Source organism: Bombina bombina, chromosome 2 (assembly GCF_027579735.1).
Source record: "Bombina bombina isolate aBomBom1 chromosome 2, aBomBom1.pri, whole genome shotgun sequence".
NCBI classification, from domain to species: domain Eukaryota; kingdom Metazoa; phylum Chordata; class Amphibia; order Anura; family Bombinatoridae; genus Bombina; species Bombina bombina.
In genome coordinates, this window is record NC_069500.1 from 1,178,623,974 (window position 1) to 1,178,650,299 (window position 26,326).

Sequence of the window (26,326 nt, forward strand, 5' to 3'; positions counted from 1 at the left end):
AGTCTCTTTCCCAATTCTCATGAAGCGCAATTTGGAGCCTTTTTTGCATCTTGTATTGCCAAGTACAGTTGTGATATTAGTTTTTTATTTCTACCTGGGGTTGCAATAATGCGTTCTGTTGTAGTGTATGTGTTTAATGGTTTGTTTTGTCTCTATTTGTATATTGTGGTGGATATCTGAAGATATAGGAACCAATGTAAGGTGTCCGGCTGAAGTTTATCTTTCAGTTGGGTGTATGTGAGCATTTTACCTTTATCTAAAAAGTCTGCAACTCTGTAGAGGCCCTTATTTTCCCACTTACATATTAGTGTTTGAAATTCTGCAGGAAGTATCGCACACAGTGGTATTATCTTAGTACCCTTGGGTATGAGGCCTAGAGAAGATGTGAGGTATTGCCACATATGTTTGGACTCCTCTGTCACCTTGAGTTTGTATAGTGTTTTGTTTGTAGTGTTTGAGGTGTTCCAAACAATCGTGGCTGGATCATTCACCCCAGCTAAGTCTGCCTCTAGTCTAGTCCAAGTTATTTCTCGACAGTTTTTGCTTATCAGCGTAATTTGTGACAACCTAGCTGCCTGATAGTAGTCTAACAAATTGGGCACCCCCACTCCCCCTAGCTGTTTGTGTTGTTTTAATAGTTGAGAGGCTATTCTAGCTGTTTTGGGTCCTCGTATATTATTGTTTTTAAAGGGACGCTGTACTATAAAATGTGTTTCCCCTTAATGTGTTACAAATGACTTGTTATGCTTAGAGTAATAAATGTATAGGAAATTGTTCCTTCATTCTTATTTTTGAAATAGCTGTTTTGCTCCTTAACACAATTTAACACCATCGCCTGTTGTTCTAAACGGAAATGCCCATAACAACAGGCTGAGTCTGTAAGTAAAGCAGACATGCTAATCTTATATATGTTAAGTATTGGGATGCTAATTATGGCTGGGGTAGGTTTGAATAAACACAACCAGCTCTCTGGATTATATGGAAGAGTAATCAGTGCTATTGTCTGCTATTTATGTCACTTTTCTACAGAGAAAATTATTGTTACTCATATCTTCAATATAGTTGGGGATATGAACAGGAAAAAAACAGCTATTTCAAACAAGAAATAAAAATATATTATGTGGTTGCCAACCCACAGGTAAAATTAACCATTGGGTACACATTAGAGGGAAGAAAATTCCCTTTAAATGAGAAATATATAGTCTTGTTTTAGTCATTGATGTTTTTTATATGTAGTACACATGAAATTTAGAAAATTTAGTTTTATTGTAGTTTAAATATTTTGCAACGTTTTATTTTTCTGTTTCTTAATATAAAAATAAAGTTTTGCTTGACTTCTACATCTTTGCTGCAGGCTGACCAAACCCTTGTCGTTTGCGGACTGTGTTGGAGATGAGCTGCCTTGGGGATGGGAATCTAACTATGATCCTCAGATTGGAGTCTACTTTATTGACCATATTAATCGTAAGTAGAATCACTACCTCTAGTTTGATATCTGCAGAGATGGTTATAAATATACAAATTATATTATTATTATTGTGGGCAAGAGTTGGTTCTACTAAGTGCTTTTTTAATGAACCAACATTCCTGTATTGTATGGGACAATCCCACAGTTCTGTCTTCTTCCCCTATTGTGTATTTTTAATTGCTAGACAATGCCTTCCCTTTTTACAGAACAAGTCACATAAGTGCTACTTTTTTTACATAAAAAAAATCCAACACCTTTTACAGCACAGCTCTCAAGTCCATCACTATGGATCTTATAGGGAAATTATAACCAAAATGTTTCTTTCATGATTCAGATAGAGCATACAATTATTAAAAAAAACAAAAAAAAACTTTTTTGGGTTCAACAAAGCAGACCAAGATAATGAAGCAAATTTGATAATAGAATCAAACTGGAAGGGTATATAAAATGACATGCTATATCTGAATCACAAAAGAAAAATTAGGTTTCTCCAACATAGGTGTGTCCGGTCCACGGCGTCATCCTTACTTGTGGGATATTCTCTTCCCCAACATGAAATGGCAAAGAGCCCAGCAAAGCTGGTCACATGATCCCTCCTAGGCTCCGCCTTCCCCAGTCATTCTCTTTGCCGTTGCACAGGCAACATCTCCACGGAGATGGCTCAGAGTTTTTTGGTGTTTAAATGTAGTTTTTATTCTTCAATCAAGAGTTTGTTATTTTAAAATAGTGCTGGTATGTACTATTTACTCTGAAACAGAAAAGAGATGAAGATTTCTGTTTGTAAGAGGAAAATGATTTTAGCAACCGTTACTAAAATCGATGGCTGTTTCCACACAGGACTGTTGAGAGGAATTAACTTCAGTTGGGGGAAACAGTGAGCAGACTTTGGCTGCTTGAGGTATGACACATTTCTAACAAGACTTGGTAATGCTGGAAGCTGTCATTTTCCCTATGGGATCCGGTAAGCCATTTTCTTAATTTTCAATATAAGAATAAAAGGGCTTCACAAGGGCTTTAAAGACTGGTAGACATTTTTCTGGGCCAAAACGATTACTATATAAGCATATTTAATGGTTTATATCTTTGGAGAGTTATTTTAATCTTGGCAATTTTGTTAAAAAAACGGACAGGCACTGTATTGGACACCTTTTTCACTGGGGGCCTTTTCTAGTCATAGGCAGAGCCTCATTTTCGCGCCACTAATGCGCAGTTGTTTTTGAGAAGCAAGGCATGCAGATGCATGTGTGAGGAGCTCAGATCCACTGAAAAAGCTTATTGAAGGCGTCATTTGGTATCGTATTCCCCTCTGGGCTTGGTTGGGTCTCAGCAAAGCAGATACCAGGGACTGTATAGGGGTTAAATGTAAAAACGGCTCCGGTTCCGTTATTTTAAGAGTTAAAGCTTTCAAATTTGGTGTGCAATACTTTTAAGGCTTTATGACACTGTGGTGAAATTTTGGTGAATTTTGAACATTTCCTTCATACTTTTGCGTATATTCAGTAAAAAAGTGTGTTCAGTTTAAAATTTAAAGAGACAGTAACGGTTTTATTTCTTCTGTTATGTGTGATCAGTCCACGGGTCATCATTACTTCTGGGATATTATCTGCTCCCCTACAGGAAGTGCAAGAGGATTCACCCAGCAGAGTTGCTATATAGCTCCTCCCCTCTACGTCACCTCCAGTCATTCTCTTGCACCCAAAGACTAGATAGGAGGTGTGAGAGGACTATGGTGATTATACTTAGTTTTTATAACTTCAATCAAAAGTTTGTTATTTTACAATAGCACCGGAGCGTGTTATTACTTCTCTGGCAGAGTTTGAAGAAGAATCTACCAGAGTTTTTTCTTATGATTTTAACCGGAGTAGTTAAGATCATATTGCTGTTTCTCGGCCATCTGAGGGAGGTAAAAGCTTCAGATCAGGGGACAGCGGGCAGTTGAATCTGCATTGAGGTATGTAGCAGTTTTTATTTTCTGAATGGAATTGATGAGAAAATCCTGCCATACCGTTATAATGACATGTATGTATACTCTACACTTCAGTGTTCTGGGGATGGTATTTCACCGGAATTACTCTGTAAAAGTACATTAAACCTTTTAATAGGTATTTAATTCATGTTAAACGTTTTTGCTGGAATGTAGAATCGTTTGCATTTCTGAGGTACTGAGTGAATAAATATTTGGGCATTATTTTTCCACTTGGCAGTTTGCTTGTTTGTTTATGACAGTTTCGTTTGTCTCTCACTGCTGTGTGTGAGGGGGAGGGGCCGTTTTTGGCGCTCTTTGCTACGCATCAAAAATTTCCAGTCAGTTACTCTTGTATTTTCTGCATGATCCGGTTCATCTCTAACAGAACTCAGGGGTCTTCAAACTTCTTTGAAGGGAGGTAGATTCTCTCAGCAGAGCTGTGAGACTTATGTAGTGACTGTTTTTAAAACGTTGCTCTGTGATTTTTATGTTTAAAATTTAATTAGTGTTACTTTACTAATGGGAACAAACCTTTGCTAACAAGTTGTGTTGTTTTTAAAGAGTGATGCTATAACTGTTTTTCAGTTCATTATTTCAACTGTCATTTAATCGTTTAGTGCTTCTTTGAGGCACAGTACGTTTTTGTTAAATAAGATTGTAACCAAGTTGCATGTTTATTGCTAGTGTGTTAAACATGTCTGATTCAGAGGAAGATACCTGTGTCATTTGTTCCAATGCCAAGGTGGAGCCCAATAGAAATTTATGTACTAACTGTATTGATGCTACTTTAAATAAAAGCCAATCTGTACAAATTGAACAAATTTCACCAAACAGCGAGGGGAGAGTTATGCCGTCTAACTCGCCTCACGTGTCAGTACCTGCGTCTCCCGCCCGGGAGGTGCGTGATATTATGGCGCCTAGTACATCTGGGCAGCCATTACAGATAACATTACAAGATATGGCTACTGTTATGACTGAAGTTTTGGCTAAGTTACCAGAACTAAGAGGCAAGCGTGATCACTCTGGGGTGAGAACAGAGTGCGCTGATAATTCTAGGGCCATGTCTGATACTGCGTCACAGCTTGCAGAGCATGAGGACGGAGAGCTTCATTCTGTAGGTGACGGTTCTGATCCAAGCAGATTGGATTCAGATATTTCAAATTTTAAATTTAAATTGGAAAACCTCCGTGTATTACTAGGGGAGGTCTTAGCGGCTCTTAACGATTGTAACACTGTTGCAATACCAGAGAAAATGTGTAGGTTGGATAAATACTTTGCGGTACCGGCGAGTACTGACGTTTTTCCTATACCTAAGAGATTAACTGAAATTGTTACTAAGGAGTGGGATAGACCCGGTGTGCCGTTCTCACCCCCTCCAATATTTAGAAAGATGTTTCCAATAGACGCCACCACACGGGACTTATGGCAAACGGTCCCTAAGGTGGAGGGAGCAGTTTCTACTTTAGCTAAGCGCACCACTATCCCGGTGGAGGATAGCTGTGCTTTTTCAGATCCTATGGATAAAAAATTAGAGGGTTACCTTAAGAAAATGTTTGTTCAACAAGGTTTTATATTGCAACCCCTTGCGTGCATCGCGCCGATTACGGCTGCGGCAGCTTTTTGGATTGAGTCTCTGGAAGAGAACCTTAGTTCCGCTATGCTGGACGACATTACGGACAGGCTTAGAGTCCTTAAACTAGCTAATTCATTCATTTCGGAGGCCGTAGTACATTTAACCAAACTTACGGCTAAGAATTCAGGATTCGCCATTCAGGCACGTAGGGCGCTGTGGCTAAAATCCTGGTCGGCTGATGTAACTTCTAAGTCCAAACTACTTAATATACCTTTCAAGGGGCAAACTTTATTTGGGCCCGGTTTGAAAGAAATTATCGCTGACATTACAGGAGGTAAGGGCCACGCTCTACCTCAAGACAAAGCCAAATCTAAGGCTAGACAGTCTAATTTTCGTCCCTTTCGGAATTTCAAAGCAGGTGCAGCATCAACTTCCACTGCACCAAAACAGGAAGGAGCTGTTGCTCGTTACAGACAAGGCTGGAAACCTAACCAGTCCTGGAATAAGGGCAAGCAGACCAGAAAACCTGCTGCTGCCCCTAAGACAGCATGAACCGAGGGCCCCCGATCCGGGACCGGATCTAGTGGGGGGCAGACTCTCTCTCTTCGCCCAGGCTTGGGCAAGAGATGTCCAGGATCCCTGGGCGCTAGAGATCATATCTCAGGGATACCTTCTAGACTTCAAATTATCTCCTCCAAGAGGGAGATTTCATCTGTCAAGGTTGTCAACAAACCAAATAAAGAAAGACGCGTTTCTACGCTGTGTACAAGATCTATTATTAATGGGAGTGATCCATCCGGTTCCGCGGTCGGAACAAGGACAAGGGTTTTACTCAAACCTGTTTGTGGTTCCCAAAAAAGAGGGAACTTTCAGGCCAATCTTGGATTTAAAGATCCTAAACAAATTCCTAAGAGTTCCATCGTTCAAAATGGAAACTATTCGGACAATCTTACCCATGATCCAAAAGGGTCAGTACATGACCACAGTGGATTTAAAGGATGCTTACCTTCACATACCGATTCACAAAGATCATTACCGGTATCTAAGGTTTGCCTTCTTAGACAGGCATTACCAGTTTGTAGCCCTTCCATTCGGATTGGCTACGGCTCCAAGAATCTTCACAAAGGTTCTGGGTGCCCTTCTAGCGGTTCTGAGACCGCGAGGAATTTCGGTAGCTCCGTACCTAGACGACATTCTGATACAAGCTTCAAGCTTTCAAACTGCCAAGTCTCATACAGAGTTAGTTCTGGCATTTCTAAGGTCGCATGGATGGAAAGTGAACGAAAAGAAGAGTTCTCTCTTGCCTCTCACAAGAGTTCCATTCTTGGGGACTCTTATAGATTCTGTAGAAATGAAGATTTATCTGACAGAAGACAGATTAACAAAGCTTCTAAATGCATGCCGTGTCCTTCATTCCATTCAACTCCCGTCAGTAGCTCGATGCATGGAGGTGATCGGCTTAATGGTAGCAGCAATGGACATAGTACCCTTTGCACGTCTACATCTCAGACCGCTGCAATTGTGCATGCTGAGTCAGTGGAATGGGGATTACTCAGATTTGTCCCCCACTCTGAATCTGGATCAAGAGACCAGAAACTCTCTTCTATGGTGGCTTTCTCGGCCACATCTGTCCAGGGGGATGCCGTTCAGCAGGCCGGACTGGACAATTGTAACAACAGACGCCAGCCTTCTAGGTTGGGGCGCTGTCTGGAATTCTCTGAAGGCTCAGGGACAATGGAGTCAGGAGGAAAGTCTCCTGCCAATAAACATTCTGGAATTGAGAGCAGTTCTCAATGCCCTTCTAGCTTGGCCCCAGTTAAAGACTCGGGGGTTCATCAGGTTTCAGTCGGACAACATCACGACTGTAGCTTACATCAACCATCAGGGAGGGACAAGAAGCTCCCTAGCAATGATAGAAGTATCAAAGATAATTCGCTGGGCAGAGTCTCACTCTTGCCACCTGTCAGCAATCCACATCCCGGGAGTGGAGAACTGGGAGGCGGATTTCCTGAGTCGCCAGACTCTTCATCCGGGGGAGTGGGAACTTCATCCGGAGGTCTTTGCCCAAATACTTCGACGTTGGGGCAAACCAGAGATAGATCTCATGGCGTCTCGCCAGAACGCCAAACTTCCTCGCTACGGATCCAGATCCAGGGATCCGGGAGCGGTTCTGATAGATGCTTTGACAGCACCTTGGAACTTCAGGATGGCTTATGTGTTTCCACCCTTCCCGCTGCTTCCTCGATTGATTGCCAAGATCAAACAGGAGAGAGCATCAGTGATTCTAATAGCGCCTGCATGGCCGCGCAGGACTTGGTATGCAGATCTAGTGGACATGTCATCCTGTCCGCCTTGGTCTCTACCTCTAAGACAGGACCTTCTGATTCAGGGTCCATTCAAACATCAAAGTCTAACTTCTCTGAAGCTGACTGCTTGGAAATTGAACGCTTGATTTTATCAAAACGTGGTTTTTCTGAGTCGGTTATTGATACCCTGATACAGGCTAGGAAGCCTGTTACCAGAAAGATTTACCATAAAATATGGCGTAAATATCTATACTGGTGTGAATCCAAAGATTACTCCTGGAGTAAGGTTAGGATTCCTAGGATATTGTCTTTTCTACAAGAAGGTTTAGAAAAGGGTTTATCGGCTAGCTCATTAAAGGGACAGATCTCAGCTCTGTCCATCTTGTTACACAGGCGTCTGTCAGAAAATTCAGACATCCAGGCCTTTTGTCAGGCTTTAGCTAGGATCAAGCCTGTGTTTAAAACTGTTGCTCCGCCATGGAGTTTAAACTTAGTTCTTAACGTTTTACAGGGTGTTCCGTTTGAACCCCTTCATTCCATTGATATAAAATTGTTATCTTGGAAAGTTCTATTTTTAATGGCTATTTCCTCGGCTCGAAGAGTCTCTGAGTTATCAGCCCTACATTGTGATTCTCCTTATCTGATCTTTCACTCAGACAAGGTAGTTCTGCGTACTAAACCTGGGTTCTTACCTAAGGTTGTCTCTAACAGGAATATCAATCAAGAGATTGTTGTTCCATCCTTGTGTCCAAATCCTTCTTCAAAGAAGGAACGTCTTCTACACAATCTGGATGTAGTTCGTGCCCTCAAGTTCTACTTGCAGGCAACTAAAGATTTTCGCCAAACTTCTTCCCTGTTTGTCGTTTATTCTGGACAGAGGAGAGGTCAAAAAGCTTCTGCTACCTCTCTCTCTTTTTGGCTTCGTAGCATAATACGTTTAGCCTATGAGACTGCTGGACAGCAGCCTCCTGAAAGAATTACAGCTCATTCCACTAGAGCTGTGGCTTCCACTTGGGCCTTTAAGAATGAGGCCTCTGTTGAACAGATTTGCAAGGCTGCAACTTGGTCTTCGCTTCATACTTTTTCCAAATTTTACAAATTTGACACTTTTGCTTCTTCGGAGGCTATTTTTGGGAGAAAGGTTCTTCAGGCAGTGGTTCCTTCTGTATAATGAGCCTGCCTATCCCTCCCGTCATCCGTGTACTTTTGCTTTGGTATTGGTATCCCAGAAGTAATGATGACCCGTGGACTGATCACACATAACAGAAGAAAACATAATTTATGCTTACCTGATAAATTCCTTTCTTCTGTTGTGTGATCAGTCCACGGCCCGCCCTGTTTTTTTTAAGGCAGGTAAATATTTTTTTAAATTATAATTCAGTCACCACTACACCCTTGGCTTCTCCTTTCTCGTTGGTCTTTGGTCGAATGACTGGAGGTGACGTAGAGGGGAGGAGCTATATAGCAACTCTGCTGGGTGAATCCTCTTGCACTTCCTGTAGGGGAGCAGATAATATCCCAGAAGTAATGATGACCCGTGGACTGATCACACAACAGAAGAAAGGAATTTATCAGGTAAGCATAAATTATGTTTTTAAAACGTTTTTTGTGCTTTGTTATCAAGTTTATGCCTATTAACATGTCTGAACTATCAGATAGACGATGTTCTGTATGTTCGGAAGCCAAGGTTCCTATCCATTTAAATATATGTGATGAATGTGACAAACAAAGTAGGGACAATGATGCCACTGATAATAATGTTGCCCAAAATGATTCCTTAAGTGAGGGGAGTAAGCATGGTACTGCATCATCCCCTTCTATGTCTACACCAGTCTTGCCCACTCAGGAGGCCCCTAGTGCATCTAGTGCGCCAATCCTCCTTACTATGCAACAATTAACGGCTGTAATGGATAATTCTATTAAAAACATTTTAGCCAAAATGCCCACTTATCAGCGAAAGCGCGACTGCTCTGTTTTAGATACTGAAGAGCATGAGGACGCTGATGATAATGGTTCTGACATGCCCTTACACCAGTCTGAAGGGGCTAGGGAGGTTTTGTCTGAGGGAGAAATTTCAGATTCAGGAAAAATTTCTCATCAAGCTGAACCTGACGTTATTACATTTAAATTTAAATTGGAACATCTCCGCGCTCTGCTTAAGGAGGTGTTATCTACTCTGGATGATTGTGACAATTTTGGTAATTCCAGAGAAATTATGTAAGATGGACAGGTTCCTAGAGGTCCCGGTGCCCCCCGAAGCTTTTCCTATACCCAAGCGGGTGGCGGACATTGTAAATAAAGAATGGGAAAGGCCCGGCATACCTTTTGTCCCTCCCCCTATATTTAAGAAATTATTTCCTATGGTCGACCCCAGGAAGGACTTATGGCAGACAGTCCCCAAGGTCGAGGGGGCGGTTTCTACTCTAAACAAACGCACCACTATCCCTATAGAAGATAGTTGTGCTTTTAAAGATCCTATGGATAAAAAATTAGAGGGTTTGCTTAAAAAGATGTTTGTTCAGCAAGGTTACCTTCTACAACCAATTTCATGCATTGTTCCTGTCACTACAGCAGCGTGTTTCTGGTTCGAGGAACTAGAAAAGTCGCTCAATCAAGCATCCTCTTATGAGGAGGTTATGGACAGAGTTCAAGCACTTAAGTTGGCTAACTCTTTTACCTTAGACGCCACTTTGCAATTAGCTAGATTAGCGGCGAAAAATTCAGGTTTTGCTATTGTGGCGCGCAGAGCGCTTTGGCTGAAGTCTTGGTCAGCGGATGTGTCCTCCAAGAACAGATTGCTTAACATCCCTTTCAAGGGGAAAACGCTGTTTGGCCCTGACTTGAAAGAGATTATTTCAGACATCACTGGGGGAAAGGGCCACGCCCTTCCTCAGGATAGGTCTTTTAAGGCTAAAAATAAAACAAATTTTCGTCCCTTTCGCAGAAACGGACCAGCCTCAAATTATACATCCTCTAAGCAAGAGGGTAATTCTTCTCAAACCAAGCCAGCCTGGAGACCGATTCAAGGCTGGAACAAAGGTAAGCAGGCCAAGAAGCCCGCTACCGCTACCAAGACAGCATGAGATGCTGGCCCCCGATCCGGGACCGGATCTGGTGGGGGGCAGACTCTCTCTCTTCGCTCAGGCTTGGGCAAGAGATGTTCAGGATCCTTGGGCGCTAGAAATAGTTTCTCAAGGTTATCTCCTGGAATTCAAGGAACTACCCCCAAGGGGAAGGTTCCACAGGTCTCAATTGTCTTCAGACCAAATAAAAAGACAGGCATTCTTACATTGTGTAGAAGACCTGTTAAAAATGGGATTGATTCATCCTGTTCCATTAGGAGAACAAGGGATGGGGTTTTACTCCAATTTGTTCATAGTTCCCAAAAAAGAGGGAACATTCAGGCCAATTTTGGATCTCAAGATCCTAAACAAATTTCTCAAGGTCCCATCGTTCAAGATGGAAACCATTCGGACAATTCTTCCTACCATCCAGGAAGGTCAATTCATGACCACGGTGGATTTAAAGGATGCGTATCTACATATTCCTATCCACTAGGAACATCATCGGTTCCTAAGATTCGCCTTTCTGGACAAGCATTACCAGTTTGTGGCACTTCCATTCGGACTAGCCACTGCTCCAAGAATTTTCACAAAGGTACTAGGGTCCCTTCTAGCGGTGCTAAGGCCAAGGGGCATTGCAGTAGTACCCTACTTGGACGACATACTGATTCAAGCGTCGTCTCTACCTCAAGCAAAGGCTCATACGGACATTGTCCTAGCCTTTCTCAGATCTCACGGGTGGAAAGTGAACGTAGAAAAAAGTTCTCTATTCCCGTCAACAAGAGTTCCCTTCTTGGGAACAATAATAGACTCCTTGGAAATGAAGATTTTTCTGACAGAAGCCAGAAAATCAAAACTTCTAAGCTCTTGTCAAGTACTTCATTCTGTTCTTCTTCCTTCCATAGCGCAGTGCATGGAAGTAATAGGTTTGATGGTTGCGGCAATGGACATAGTTCCTTTTGCGCGAATTCATCTAAGACCATTACAACTGTGCATGCTCAGACAGTGGAATGGGGATTATACAGATTTGTCCCCGACGATCCAAGTAGATCAGAGGACCAGAGATTCACTCCGTTAGTGGCTGACCCTGGACAACCTGTCCCAAGGGATGAGCTTCAGAAGACCAGAGTGGGTCATTGTAACGACCGACGCCAGCCTGGTGGGCTGGGGCGCGGTCTGGAAACACCTGAAAGCTCAGGGTCTATGGTCTCGGGAAGAATCTCTTCTCCCGATAAACATTCTGGAACTGAGAGCGATATTCAATGCTCTCAAGGCTTGGCCTCAACTAGCAAAGGCCAAATTCATAAGGTTTCAATCAGACAACATGACGACTGTTGCATATATCAACCATCAGGGGGGAACAAAGAGTTCCCTGGCGATGGAAGAAGTGACCAAAGTAATTCAATGGGCGGAGCTTCACTCCTGCCACTTGTCTGCAATCCACATCCCAGGAGTGGAAAATTGGGAAGCGGATTTTCTGAGTCGTCAGACATTTCATCCGGGGGAGTGGGAACTCCATCCGGAAATCTTTGCCCAAATAACTCAATTATGGGGCTTTCCAGACATGGATCTGATGGCGTCTCGTCAGAACTTCAAGGTTCCTTGCTACGGGTCCAGATCCAGGGATCCCAAGGCGACTCTAGTAGATGCACTAGTAGCGCCCTGGACCCTCAACCTAGCTTATGTGTTCCCACCGTTTCCTCTCATTCCCAGGCTGGTAGCCAGGATCAATCAGGAGAGGGCTTCGGTGATCTTGATAGCTCCTGCGTGGCCACGCAGAACTTGGTATGCAGACCTGGTGAATATGTCATCGGCTCCACCATGGAAGCTACCGTTGAGACGGGACCTTCTTGTTCAAGGTCCGTTCGAACATCCGAATCTGGCATCACTCCAACTGACTGCTTGGAGATTGAACGCTTGATTTTATCAAAGCGTGGGTTCTCAGATTCTGTCATTGATACTCTTATTCAGGCTAGAAAGCCTGTAACTAGAAAAATTTACCATAAAGTATGGAAAAAATATATCTGTTGGTGCGAATCAAAAGGATTCCCATGGAACAGGGTAAAATTTCCTAAGATTCTATCCTTTCTACAGGAGGGTTTGGAGAAAGGATTATCTGCAAGTTCTTTGAAGGGACAGATTTCTCCAACATAGGTGTGTCCGGTCCACGGCGTCATCCTTACTTGTGGGATATTCTCCTCCCCAACAGGAAATGGCAAAGAGCCCAGCAAAGCTGGTCACATGATCCCTCCTAGGCTCCGCCTACCCCAGTCATTCTCTTTGCCGTTGTACAGGCAACATCTCCACGGAGATGGCTTAGAGTTTTTTAGTGTTTAACTGTAGTTTTTATTATTCAATCAAGAGTTTGTTATTTTGAAATAGTGCTGGTATGTACTATTTACTCAGAAACAGAAAAGAGATGAAGATTTCTGTTTGTATGAGGAAAATGATTTTAGCAACCGTAACTAAAATCCATGGCTGTTCCACACAGGACTGTTGAGAGCTACTAACTTCAGTTGGGGGAACAGTATGCAGTCTCTTGCTGCTTGAGGTATGACACATTCTAACAAGACGATGTAATGCTGGAAGCTGTCATTTTCCCTATGGGATCCGGTAAGCCATGTTTATTACGATCATAAATAAGGGCTTCACAAGGGCTTATTAAGACTGTAGACTTTTCTGGGCTAAATCGATTCATTATTAACACATATTTAGCCTTGAGGAATCATTTTATCTGGGTATTTTGATATAAGAATATCGGCAGGCACTGTATTAGACACCTTATTACTTAGGGACTTTCCCAAAGCATAAGCAGAGCCTCATTTTCGCGCCGGTGTGGCGCACTTGTTTTTGAGAGGCATGGCATGCAGTCGCATGTGTGAGGAGCTCTGATACTTAGAAAAGACTTTCTGAAGGCATCATTTGGTATCGTATTCCCCTTTGGGCTTGGTTGGGTCTCAGCAAAGCAGATACCAGGGACTGTAAAGGGGTTAAAGTTTAAAACGGCTCCGGTTCCGTTATTTTAAGGGTTAAAGCTTCCAAATTTGGTGTGCAATACTTTTAAGGCTTTAAGACACTGTGGTGAAAATTTGGTGAATTTTGTACAATTCCTTCATGTTTTTTCGCAATTGCAGTAATAAAGTGTGTTCAGTTTAAAATTTAAAGTGACAGTAACGGTTTTATTTTAAAACGTTTTTGTACTTTGTTATCAAGTTTATGCCTGTTTAACATGTCTGAACTACCAGATAGACTGTGTTCTGAATGTGGGGAAGCCAGAATTCCTATTCATTTAAATAAATGTGATTTATGTGATAATGACAATGATGCCCAAGATGATTCCTCAAGTGAGGGGAGTAAGCATGGTACTGCATCATTCCCTCCTTCGTCTACACGAGTCTTGCCCACTCAGGAGGCCCCTAGTACATCTAGCGCGCCAATACTCCTTACTATGCAACAATTAACGGCTGTAATGGATAATTCTGTCAAAAACATTTTAGCCAGAATGAACACTTGTCAGCGTAAGCGCGGCTGCTCTGTTTTAGATACTGAAGAGCATGGCAACGCTGATACTAATATCTCTGAAGGGCCCCTAACCCAGTCTGATGGGGCCAGGGAGGTTTTGTCTGAGGGAGAAATTACTGATTCAGGGAACATTTCTCAACAGGCTGAACTTGATGTGATTGCATTTAAATTTAAGTTGGAACATCTCCGCATTCTGCTTAAGGAGGTATTATCCACTCTGGATGATTGTGACAAGTTGGTCATCCCAGAGAAGCTATGTAAAATGGACAAGTTCCTAGAGGTGCCGGGGCTCCCAGAAGCTTTTCCTATACCCAAGCGGGTGGCGGACATTGTTAATAAAGAATGGGAAAGGCCCGGTATTCCTTTCGTCCCTCCCCCCATATTTAAAAAATTGTTTCCTTTGGTCGACCCCAGAAAGGACTTATGGCAGACAGTCCCCAAGGTCGAGGGAGCGGTTTCCACTTTAAACAAACGCACCACTATACCCATAGAGGATAGTTGTGCTTTCAAAGATCCTATGGATAAAAAATTAGAAGGTTTGCTTAAAAAGATGTTTGTTCAGCAGGGTTACCTTCTACAACCAATTGCATGCATTGTCCCTGTCGCTACAGCCGCATGTTTCTGGTTCGATGAGCTGATAAAGGCGGTCGATAGTGATTCTCCTCCTTATGAGGAGATTATGGACAGAATCAATGCTCTCAAATTGGCTAATTCTTTCACCCTAGACGCCACTTTGCAATTGGCTAGGTTAGCGGCTAAGAATTCTGGGTTTGCTATTGTGGCGCGCAGAGCGCTTTGGTTGAAATCTTGGTCGGCTGATGCGTCTTCCAAGAACAAGCTACTTAACATTCCTTTCAAGGGGAAAACGCTGTTTGGCCCTGACTTGAAAGAGATTATCTCTGATATCACTGGGGGTAAGGGCCACGCCCTTCCTCAGGATCGGCCTTTCAAGGCAAAAAATAAACCTAATTTTCGTCCCTTTCGTAGAAACGGACCAGCCCGAGGTGCTACGTCCTCTAAGCAAGAGGGTAATACTTCTCAAGCCAAGCCAGCTTGGAGACCAATGCAAGGCTGGAACAAGGGAAAGCAGGCCAAGAAACCTGCCACTGCTACCAAGACTGCATGAAATGTTGGCCCCCGATCCGGGACCGGATCTGGTGGGGGGCAGACTCTCTCTCTTCGCTCAGGCTTGGGCAAGAGATGTTCTGGATCCTTGGGCGCTAGAAATAGTCTCCCAAGGTTATCTTCTGGAATTCAAGGGACTTCCCCCAAGGGGGAGGTTCCACAGGTCTCAGTTGTCTTCAGACCACATAAAAAGACAGGCATTCTTACATTGTGTAGAAGACCTGTTAAAAATGGGAGTGATTCATCCTGTTCCATTAAGAGAACAAGGGATGGGGTTCTACTCCAATCTGTTCATAGTTCCCAAAAAAGAGGGAACGTTCAGACCAATCTTAGATCTCAAGATCTTAAACAAGTTTCTCAAGGTTCCATCGTTCAAGATGGAAACCATTCGAACTATTCTTCCTTCCATCCAGGAAGGTCAATTCATGACCACGGTGGATTTAAAGGATGCGTATCTACATATTCCTATCCACAAGGAACATCATCGGTTCCTAAGGTTCGCATTCGTGGACAAGCATTACCAGTTCGTGGCGCTTCCTTTCGGATTAGCCACTGCTCCAAGGATTTTCACAAAGGTACTAGGGTCCCTTCTAGCTGTGCTAAGACCAAGGGGCATTGCTGTAGTACCTTACTTGGACGACATTCTGATTCAAGCGTCGTCCCTTCCTCAAGCAAAGGCTCACACGGACATCGTCCTGGCCTTTCTCAGATCTCACGGATGGAAAGTGAACGTGGAAAAGAGTTCTCTATCTCCGTCAACAAGGGTTCCCTTCTTGGGAACAATAATAGACTCCTTAGAAATGAGGATATTTCTGACAGAGGCCAGAAAAACAAAGCTTCTAGACTCTTGTCGGATACTTCATTCCGTTCCTCTTCCTTCCATAGCTCAGTGCATGGAAGTGATCGGGTTGATGGTAGCGGCTATGGACATAGTTCCTTTTGCGCGCATTCATCTAAGACCATTACAACTGTGCATGCTCAGTCAGTGGAATGGGGATTATACAGACTTGTCTCCGAAGATACAAGTGAATCAGAGGACCAGAGACTCACTCCGTTGGTGGCTGTCCCTGGACAACCTGTCACGAGGGATGACATTCCGCAGACCAGAGTGGGTCATTGTCACGACCGACGCCAGTCTGATGGGCTGGGGCGCGGTCTGGGGATCCCTGAAAGCTCAGGGTCTTTGGTCTCGGGAAGAATCTCTTCTACCGATAAATATTCTGGAACTGAGAGCGATATTCAATGCTCTCAAGGCTTGGCCTCAGCTAGCGAGGGCCAAGTTCATACGGTTTCAATCAGACAACATGACAACTGTTGCGTACATCAACCATCAGGGGGGAACAAGGAGTTCCCTAGCGATGGAAGAAGTGACCAAAATCATTCTATGGGCGGAGTCTCACTCCTGCCACCTGTCCGCTATCCACATCCCAGGAGTGGAAAATTGGGAAGCGGATTTTCTGAGTCGTCAGACATTGCATCCGGGGGAGTGGGAACTCCATCCGGAAATCTTTGCCCAAGTCACTCAGCTGTGGGGCATTCCAGACATGGATCTGATGGCCTCTCGTCAGAACTTCAAAGTTCCTTGCTACGGGTCCAGATCCAGGGATCCCAAGGCGGCTCTAGTGGATGCACTAGTAGCACCTTGGACCTTCAAACTAGCTTATGTGTTCCCGCCGTTCCCTCTCATCCCCAGGCTGGTAGCCAGGATCAATCAGGAGAGGGCGTCGGTGATCTTGATAGCTCCTGCGTGGCCACGCAGGACTTGGTATGCAGATCTGGTGAATATGTCATCGGCTCCACCTTGGAAGCTACCTTTGAGACGAGACCTTCTTGTTCAGGGTCCGTTCGAACATCCGAACCTGGTTTCACTCCAGCTGACTGCTTGGAGATTGAACGCTTGATCTTATCGAAGCGAGGGTTCTCAGATTCTGTTATCGATACTCTTGTTCAGGCCAGAAAGCCTGTAACTAGAAAGATTTACCACAAAATTTGGAAAAAATATATCTGTTGGTGTGAATCTAAAGGATTCCCTTGGGACAAGGTTAAGATTCCTAAGATTCTATCCTTCCTTCAAGAAGGATTGGAAAAAGGATTATCTGCAAGTTCCCTGAAGGGACAGATTTCTGCCTTGTCTGTGTTACTTCACAAAAAGCTGGCAGCTGTGCCAGATGTTCAAGCCTTTGTTCAGGCTCTGGTTAGAATTCAGCCTGTTTACAAACCTTTGACTCCTCCTTGGAGTCTCAATTTAGTTCTTTCAGTTCTTCAGGGGGTTCCGTTTGAACCCTTACATTCCGTTGATATTAAGTTATTATCTTGGAAAGTTTTGTTTTTAGTTGCAATCTCTTCTGCTAGAAGAGTTTCAGAATTATCTGCTCTGCAGTGTTCTCCTCCTTATCTGGTGTTCCATGCAGATAAGGTGGTTTTACGTACTGAACCTGGTTTTCTTCCAAAAGTTGTTTCTAACAAAAACATTAACCAGGAGATTATCGTACCTTCTCTGTGTCCGAAACCAGTTTCAAAGAAGGAACGTTTGTTGCACAATTTGGATGTTGTTCGCGCTCTAAAATTCTATTTAGATGCTACAAAGGATTTTAGACAAACATCTTCCTTGTTTGTTGTTTATTCTGGTAAAAGGAGAGGTCAAAAAGCAACTTCTACCTCTCTCTCTTTTTGGATTAAAAGCATCATCAGATTGGCTTACGAGACTGCCGGACGGCAGCCTCCCGAAAGAATCACAGCTCATTCCACTAGGGCTGTGGCTTCCACATGGGCCTTCAAGAACGAGGCTTCTGTTGATCAGATATGTAGGGCAGCGACTTGGTCTTCACTGCACACTTTTACCAAATTTTACAAGTTTGATACTTTTGCTTCTTCTGAGGCTATTTTTGGGAGAAAGGTTTTGCAAGCCGTGGTGCCTTCCATTTAGGTGACCTGATTTGCTCCCTCCCTTCATCCGTGTCCTAAAGCTTTGGTATTGGTTCCCACAAGTAAGGATGACGCCGTGGACCGGACACACCTATGTTGGAGAAAACAGAATTTATGTTTACCTGATAAATTACTTTCTCCAACGGTGTGTCCGGTCCACGGCCCGCCCTGGTTTTTTTAATCAGGTCTGATAATTTATTTTCTTTAACTACAGTCACCACGGTACCATATGGTTTCTCCTATGCAAATATTCCTCCTTAACGTCGGTCGAATGACTGGGGTAGGCGGAGCCTAGGAGGGATCATGTGACCAGCTTTGCTGGGCTCTTTGCCATTTCCTGTTGGGGAGGAGAATATCCCACAAGTAAGGATGACGCCGTGGACCGGACACACCGTTGGAGAAAGTAATTTATCAGGTAAACATAAATTCTGTTTTCTGCTTTATCTGTTTTACTTCACAAGAAGCTGGCGGCTGTGCCAGATGTTCAGGCTTTTGTTCAGGCTCTGGTTAGAATCAAGCCTGTCTACAAACCTTTGACTCCTCCTTGGAGTCTCAATTTAGTTCTTTCAGTTCTTCAAGGGGTTCCGTTTGAACCCTTACATTCCGTAGATATTAAGTTATTATCTTGGAAAGTTTTGTTTTTGGTTGCAATTTCTTCTGCTAGAAGAGTTTCAGAGTTATCTGCTCTGCAGTGTTCTCCTCCTTATCTGGTGTTCCATGCAGATAAGGTGGTTTTGCGTACTAAACCTGGTTTTCTTCCGAAAGTTGTTTCTAACAAAAATATTAACCAGGAGATAGTTGTGCCTTCTTTGTGTCCGAATCCATTTTCAAAGAAGGAACGTTTGTTGCACTATTTGGATGTAGTTCGTGCTCTAAAGTTCTATTTAGAGGCTACAAAGGATTTCAGACAAACATCTTCCTTGTTTGTTGTTTATTCTGGTAAAAGGAGAGGTCAAAAAGCAACTTCTACCTCTCTCTCTTTTTGGCTTAAAAGCATCATCAGATTGGCTTATGAGACTGCCGGACGGCAGCCTCCTGAAAGAATCACAGCTCATTCCACTAGGGCTGTGGCTTCCACACGGGCCTTCAAGAACGAGGCTTCTGTTGATCAGATATGTAAGGCAGCGACTTGGTCTTCACTGCACACTTTTACCAAATTTTACAAATTTGATACTTTTGCTTCTTCTGAGGCTATTTTTGGGAGAAAGGTTTTGCAAGCCGTGGTGCCTTCCATCTAGGTGACCTGATTTGCTCCCTCCCATCATCCGTGTCCTAAAGCTTTGGTATTGGTTCCCACAAGTAAGGATGACGCCGTGGACCGGACACACCTATGTTGGAGAAAACAGAATTTATGTTTACCTGATAAATTACTTTCTCCAACGGTGTGTCCGGTCCACGGCCCGCCCTGGTTTTTTAATCAGGTCTGATGATTTATTTTCTCTAACTACAGTCACCACGGTATCATATGATTTCTCCTATGCAAATATTCCTCCTTTACGTCGGTCGAATGACTGGGGAAGGCAGAGCCTAGGAGGGATCATGTGACCAGCTTTGCTGGGCTCTTTGCCATTTCCTGTTGGGGAAGAGAATATCCCACAAGTAAGGATGACGCCGTGGACCGGACACACCGTTGGAGAAAGTAATTTATCAGGTAAACATAAATTCTGTTTTCATGTTCCTTTAATTGTTGTTATTTATGAAATTACTTGAATGTTCTTTTGAGTGTGGTTACCGTATCAGTGGAAGCTGCTCTAATAGAATAACTATTAAAGGGACACTGAACCCAAAAAAATGTATTTTGTGATTCAGACAGAGAATGCAATTTTAAGCAATTTTCCAATTTACTCCTATTATCAATTTTCTACATTCTCTTGGTATCTTTATTTGAAAATCAAGAATGTAAGTTTAGATGCCGGCCTATTTTTAGTGAACAACCTGGGTTGTTCTTGCTGATTGGTGGATAAATTCAACAACAAATAAACAAATGCTGTCCAGTGTACTGAACCCAAAAATTGCTTAGATGCCTTCTTTTTCAAATAAAGATAGCAAGATAACGAAGAAAATTTGATAATAGGAGTAAATGAAAAAGTTGCTTAAAATTGCATGCTCTATCTGAATCACAAAAGAAAACAAATTGGGTTCAGTGTCCCTTTAACAAAGAGATTTGCAGATTTCAAAATATCTAAAGATTTTAACATATGTCATAACATATGTTACATGGTAACCATCCAGTATGTATATGTGCTTTACTACTCACAATAATTAAAAGTCTTGGTCTTTGTATAGTTTTCAGCTCTATTTAATCCTACATGACTGAGAGAACTTTATTACATTTTGAAACCAATTTAATGACGAAGGTAAGCGCGAAGCCTTAGGTTTAGCACACCAGATGTTGTGGCTTATAGAAACAGATTGGATTGCATGACATGCTCTTGTTAACAGCAGACTGTGACAGCCATATCGGAATATTAACAAGTTGAATTCACAGTGAAATTTAATCATCCCATTGTGTTAATAGCACATAGAGACCAAATGAAACAAAACTTACCATACCAATTCATTATTGCTACTGTTCTTCATGAGTAAAAAATGGTATATGAATGACAAATAATTGAAGCAGTTAATTAAATGAAGGATTTTATTGTTTGTGCAAAATAGATCAGATTAGTTCACATTTTTATGCAAGACCAAACAGCAGATGTTCCAGCTAATCTGTTTCTTTTTGGCAAGACCCCTGTTCTGCTGAGGCATCGTGGTTATACTGCTAATTGGGATCAGGACATAATGATCCTGAATACAAAGGCAGTTGGTAATGCAATGCTCATTAAGACTGGTGAAGATGTCGACTCATTAAGGTCCTATCTCCTCAATTACCTTTAATTCCACTGCTTTTCATTCATTTGCTATGTGAATTTTTATTCATAAAGCTTGTAAATCATCAAAATGGGCCGGTCGCTCCAAAATCTGTTCAGACAAATGAATAAAGTAGAAGTTATGCATTACTAAAGAAATATTAGCCATTCAAAATTATTTTAATCCTTAGAAAAATATGTTTATGTTTTTATTGGCTTCAAATATGCACTCCACACTAGATTAACTATTTCTTCAAATACTATCATGCAGAAGAAGTCTACTTTCTTTTCATTTGGCTTCTGCTTCCCCTTACTTGCCAACTGTCTTGTTTTAATTGGGCATTCACAGATTTTCTTCTCCTGTCCCGTGGTATAACTGTCCTGAAAGTTTGTCTCAAGTTGCAATTGTCTGCCTTAATGAATGGCCTTATCATACACTACTGATTTTGGAATCATAGACAATTGGGTATCCACAGCGCCACATTTTTATATTTTTATTTTTTCACTATTTTTAGTCTGAGGTGTACACCTTTTTTTAATTTTTCATACAATTTTTTCTTATATATTTTTAATCTTTGGACATCAACACCCGTATTTGGAAATTACTTTTTCATTTGGGATTCCACATTTGGATTATTAACTTTGATATTGACTTTAACTATTGACTCACCTTTGAACACAGTTTGTGTAACACGTTATTTTGGTCTTATAAGGAGCCTGGGTTATCCTCTCCTCAAAGGAGATATCTGGATGTTTTTAGTATATAGGATTCATAAAGCACTTTGTATAGACACCACATATTGTACAGGCGTAGATATACCATCCTTGATCACCAATAGGATTTTACTGTATTTTTATTGTCAAATCATTATATAGAAGTTTTTTAGATTTGTTAAATAAATATCAAATCCATATCAAAAGATGAAGAAGAACAGAGGGGCGCCTCATGTGTGGTTGTGGTATCATCAAGTGAAGGCACAAAACAAATATCAATAAGGCCAAATGGGTACTCACATACTCCAAGAGCACACTGATGTGCTGGTAGGATCAGGCTGCAGATTTATGAAGGTGTGACAGCTCACCCACCAAAGAGAGCTCACGGTGCTGTAGTGCTGAAAATGGAGTGAAACACAGACAAAAGGCACTACATGTGCAGATCATTAAGGGTATAACCAGCAGTATTTTCTTAGTTGCACAAATGGGTACTCACATACTCCAAGAGCACACTTATGTGCTGGTAGGAACAGGCTGCAGATTTAGGCAGGTGTGACAGCTCACCCACAGGTATAGTCTCTTGATGCTGTAATGCTGTTATACAGTGAGAGCAGCAATCCTAATACACTGCACCAAGTTTTAAAAATACCTCTTGTATATCAAAGAAAGCAATGGGTAGGTAGAGAGATCCACTCAATCGTAATATAGTAAAAAACAGGTATTTATTAAAAACAAAGATAAAAATAAACAACACAACAGTTGTTAAAAAGAGTGGATTAAGGGATTAACAATGTTACCCCAATTAATCCCTTAATCTACTCTTTTTAACAACTGTTGTGTTGTTTATTTTTATCTTTGTTTTTAATAAATACCTGTTTTTTACTATATTACGATTAAGTGGATCTCTCTACCTACCCATTGCTTTCTTTGATATACAAGAGGTATTTTTAAAACTTGGTGCAGTGTATTAGGATTGCTGCTCTCACTGTATAACAGCATTACAGCATCAAGAGACTATACCTGTGGGTGAGCTGTCACACCTGCCTAAATCTGCAGCCTGTTCCTACCAGCACATCAGTGTGCTCTTGGAGTATGTGAGTACCCATTTGGCCTTATTGATATTTGTTTTGTGCCTTCACTTGATGATACCACACATGAGGCGCCCCTCTGTTCTTCTTCATCTTTTGTAGTTATACCCGGATCAGTCGGCGAGGAGGAGGCAACCATCACAGAAAAACAGTCTATGCTTTTAAAAGGACATTGTTTTCCTATTCCTTTCCTTTAAAGGAACTATATCCGTTAAGATACTACCAATATTCTGGACTGATTTTTATTATAATATATAGATGTTAATTGTTTTACTGCTGTTTTCCTAGCACCCCCTTATTTGTGATCAGGACACATTTCTCAACTCCATATCATACTTCACAGTTTATCCTTGTACCTACCCTAATAGATCACACCTTTAGCTCATTAGCTTCCCAACCCGGAGCTAATTCAGCGTTCTTCCATTTGCTCAATTTTTGTTACTATGATTTTGGGAATCAGACATGATTTGGTGAACTGGATTTTTGTGAATCAACTTTAGTCTATAGATTAATATAACGTGTAATATTTTGCGCATACTGTATGCATTTTGCGTTGGATGTTTTGAGGTGGATGCCATAAACCCTTGGTAGGAATAGCCAATACTCCCGTAACCTGCTTATGTAATTGCTCTACTGCGGTGTCACACTTTTTTCCTTCATATGTTAGCAACTAAACATTCCTTTTCTATTAACAGTACGCATCTCATCCCATCTATGTAAGAGCTTTTAGTACTTACCTTACATGTGTAGCAGCTTTTACTGTTTTGTACAGCTAGCGCAGTTAGCATAGTATTGCAAATAAGTGAATACACATCTTTGAGAGAGCATAATTTTCTGTGTGTGAAATGCGTCAGTTGAGCTAGTCTGTTTGCAGCCCAAGTTTGTTTATATCTACTATGTTTTTTATGTTTGATACTAAAGATCAAGTGTTTACAGAAGCAACGTCTCATATTAAAGGGACAGTCTACTCCTAGAATTGTTATTGTTTAAAAAGATAGATAATTCCTTTATTACCCATTCCCCAGTTTTGCATAACCAACACTGTTTTATTAATGAACTTTTTACCTCTGTGATTACCTTTTGTCTAAGCCTCTGCAGACTGCCCCCTTATTTCAGTTCTTTTGACAGACTTGCATTTTAGCCAATCAGTGCTGACTCATAAATAACTCCAAGGGAGTGAACACAATGTTATCTATATGGCACACATGAACAAGCGCCCCTTTAGGTGTGAAAAACTGCCAAAATGCACAGAGATAAGAGGCAGCCTTCAAGGGCTTAGAAATTAGCATATGAGCCTACCTAGCATTAGCTTTTAACAAAGAATACAGTACTAAGAAAACAAAGCAAATTTGATGATAAAAGTAATTTGGAAAGTTGTTAAAAAATTGCATGCCCTATCTTAATCACAAAAGTTTAATTTTGACTAGACTGTCAGCACTTGGCCAAATACAACTTTGACATGAAGGATCCCTGACTGAGAGACATGTATATATGTAAGTTCACTAGACTTCTAATGCAGGACGGTATCTCTCTGAGTTTAAAACCAGGAAAATATTTTAACCCACGCTAACCCAGACTCTAGTTACTCAGGGTATTAGCATGACACAGCTTAAAGGATGATTTTTGGGGAGAGGTAATTGCAAGAACCCACCTACCTCCCTAAACTAGTCATCCATTGGTCATCCACGAGTTTGTGGAGAACAGCTGACCACCCTAGTTACATTGTCAGTTACTAATGCTCTCTTGCTGTGCCCAGATGGGCTAGATCCAGTGGTAGACAACTAGCAGTCAACTTAGCTTTACCTGCACACCTCATCCTTTTCTTCAGTTCAAGAAATAAATATTTGCAGATAAAATACCCTTATCAACTATTGCTTCATTATTCAGCAGTATAACTAGGTCATATGACAGCAAAATGTATGTGTCCATATCCCAAATATCTCTACTAGCGCAGCTCATCTGCTTCCTAATCAGTATATGTTTAAGCCACTTTTTTAGTGTGTGTGATAAAGCCTTGAAGATGTAACACTGCAACATTTTAACCGATTTTTCTAAATGACAGCATGGTGTGTGTATATGTGTGTGTGTATATGTATGTGTGTGTGTATATATATATATATATAGGTTCTATTCTGTTTTTTATATCTGTGATGAGAATTATATGTATTATAAATTATTATTAAATAAATATTATTCATCTAATTAGACTATAAAAATACTGGCAGCAGTTAAATCTACAACCTTTTGTACAGCAATAAAACAGTCCATGCAGAAAAATGAAATCTCTGAATTTATTTTCAAACATCTATATTTGAAAAAAAACAAAACAATCTGTATGATAAGAATGCTCATGACATTCAGCAGACTCAAATTTATGAATACTTTTACAAATACCGACCTACTTTAATCTGAAGTAGAAGTTGAGCTTTAAAAATACCATAATGTTTAAAAGGGCTTCAGCTGTGACATTTATTAGTGTTGCAAAAAGCAAACACTTAAAATTACGACCAGAGACTTGGCACTAAATATTATGATGCCGGCCAAACTTATTGCGTCACGATGAGCATGAGATGTGCTTACATTGGATGCTTTATTGACTTAACTGGAACTTAAATTAAAGAACTTTTTTTTCTTTTGTAAAACGTAAGTGTAGAATTTGATTATGTACTAAAAACAAATATTTGGCATTTTGTTTTCTATAAATCTCAATATAATCATCAGGAAGTTTATTTGAAATCCTTCAGACAATTTAAAGGGACAGTCTACACCAGAATTGTTATGGTTTTCAAAGATAGATAATCCCTTTATTACCCATTCCCCAGTTTTGCATAACCAACACAGTTAAAATAATACACGTTTTACCTCTGTGATTACCTTGTATCTAAGCCTCTCTAGACTGTCCCCTTATTTAAGTTCTTTTGACAGTCTTTTTATAGGCACACTTTCTAAGGCACCTGCTCCTACTGAGCATGTGCAAGAATTCACAGTACTGTATATACATATATGCATTTTTTGATGAGCTGATGGCTGTCATAAAATGCAGGGGTGGAAAATGGAACTAACTAATGTCAGGAAAAAAATGACTAATTTGAATTTTTGAGTACTACTCAGTGCGTTGCATTGTCTTTTTAGTATGCATTTGTTGATTATACAATGTATTTAATGGTGCTTTAAGACATTATTTATCTGTGCATGCAGGACTGTGAAGGATGCATAGCTCAGAGCAGGATTGTAGGTTTTTAAGAAAGGCAGGAGTGACAGGGCACACCTACCAGACCAGTCATATTAAAGATAAAATAATACAGACGTACCACAGTGATACTGCGGGGTTGGTTCCAGACCACCGCAATAAAGCGAATATAGCAATAAAGTGAGTCCCAATCCTTATAGAAGTTATATTTACACTATATTGTGGTCTATGAAGTGTGCAATCATTATGTCTTTAAAAAAAACAAAGGACATACCTTAATTAAAAAATACTTTATTGCTAAAAAGTGCTAAGCATCACCTGAGCATTCAGCGAGTCATATCTTTTTGTTGTGTATATATAGGTGTATTCATGTGTATTTATTTGTTTATATGTGTATATATGTTGGAAAAATGGCGCCAATAGACTTGCTTAATACAGGATTGCCACAAACCTTCAATTTGTAAAAAAAAAAGCAATATCTGCGAAATGTAATAAAGTGAAGCGCAATAAAACGAGTTATTCCTGTACATGATAA

General features: G+C 41.2%; 1 protein-coding gene across 1 annotated transcript in view; it reads left to right on the forward strand.

The window, feature by feature from the left end:
• The window catches only part of WWC2 (WW and C2 domain containing 2), a 538,330-nt gene that overhangs the window by 155,134 nt on the left and 356,870 nt on the right, over nucleotides 1-26,326 (forward strand). The window contains 1 exon segment of the mRNA XM_053700248.1: nucleotides 1,355-1,464. Within this exon segment, the coding sequence (XP_053556223.1) occupies nucleotides 1,355-1,464 (110 nt within the window).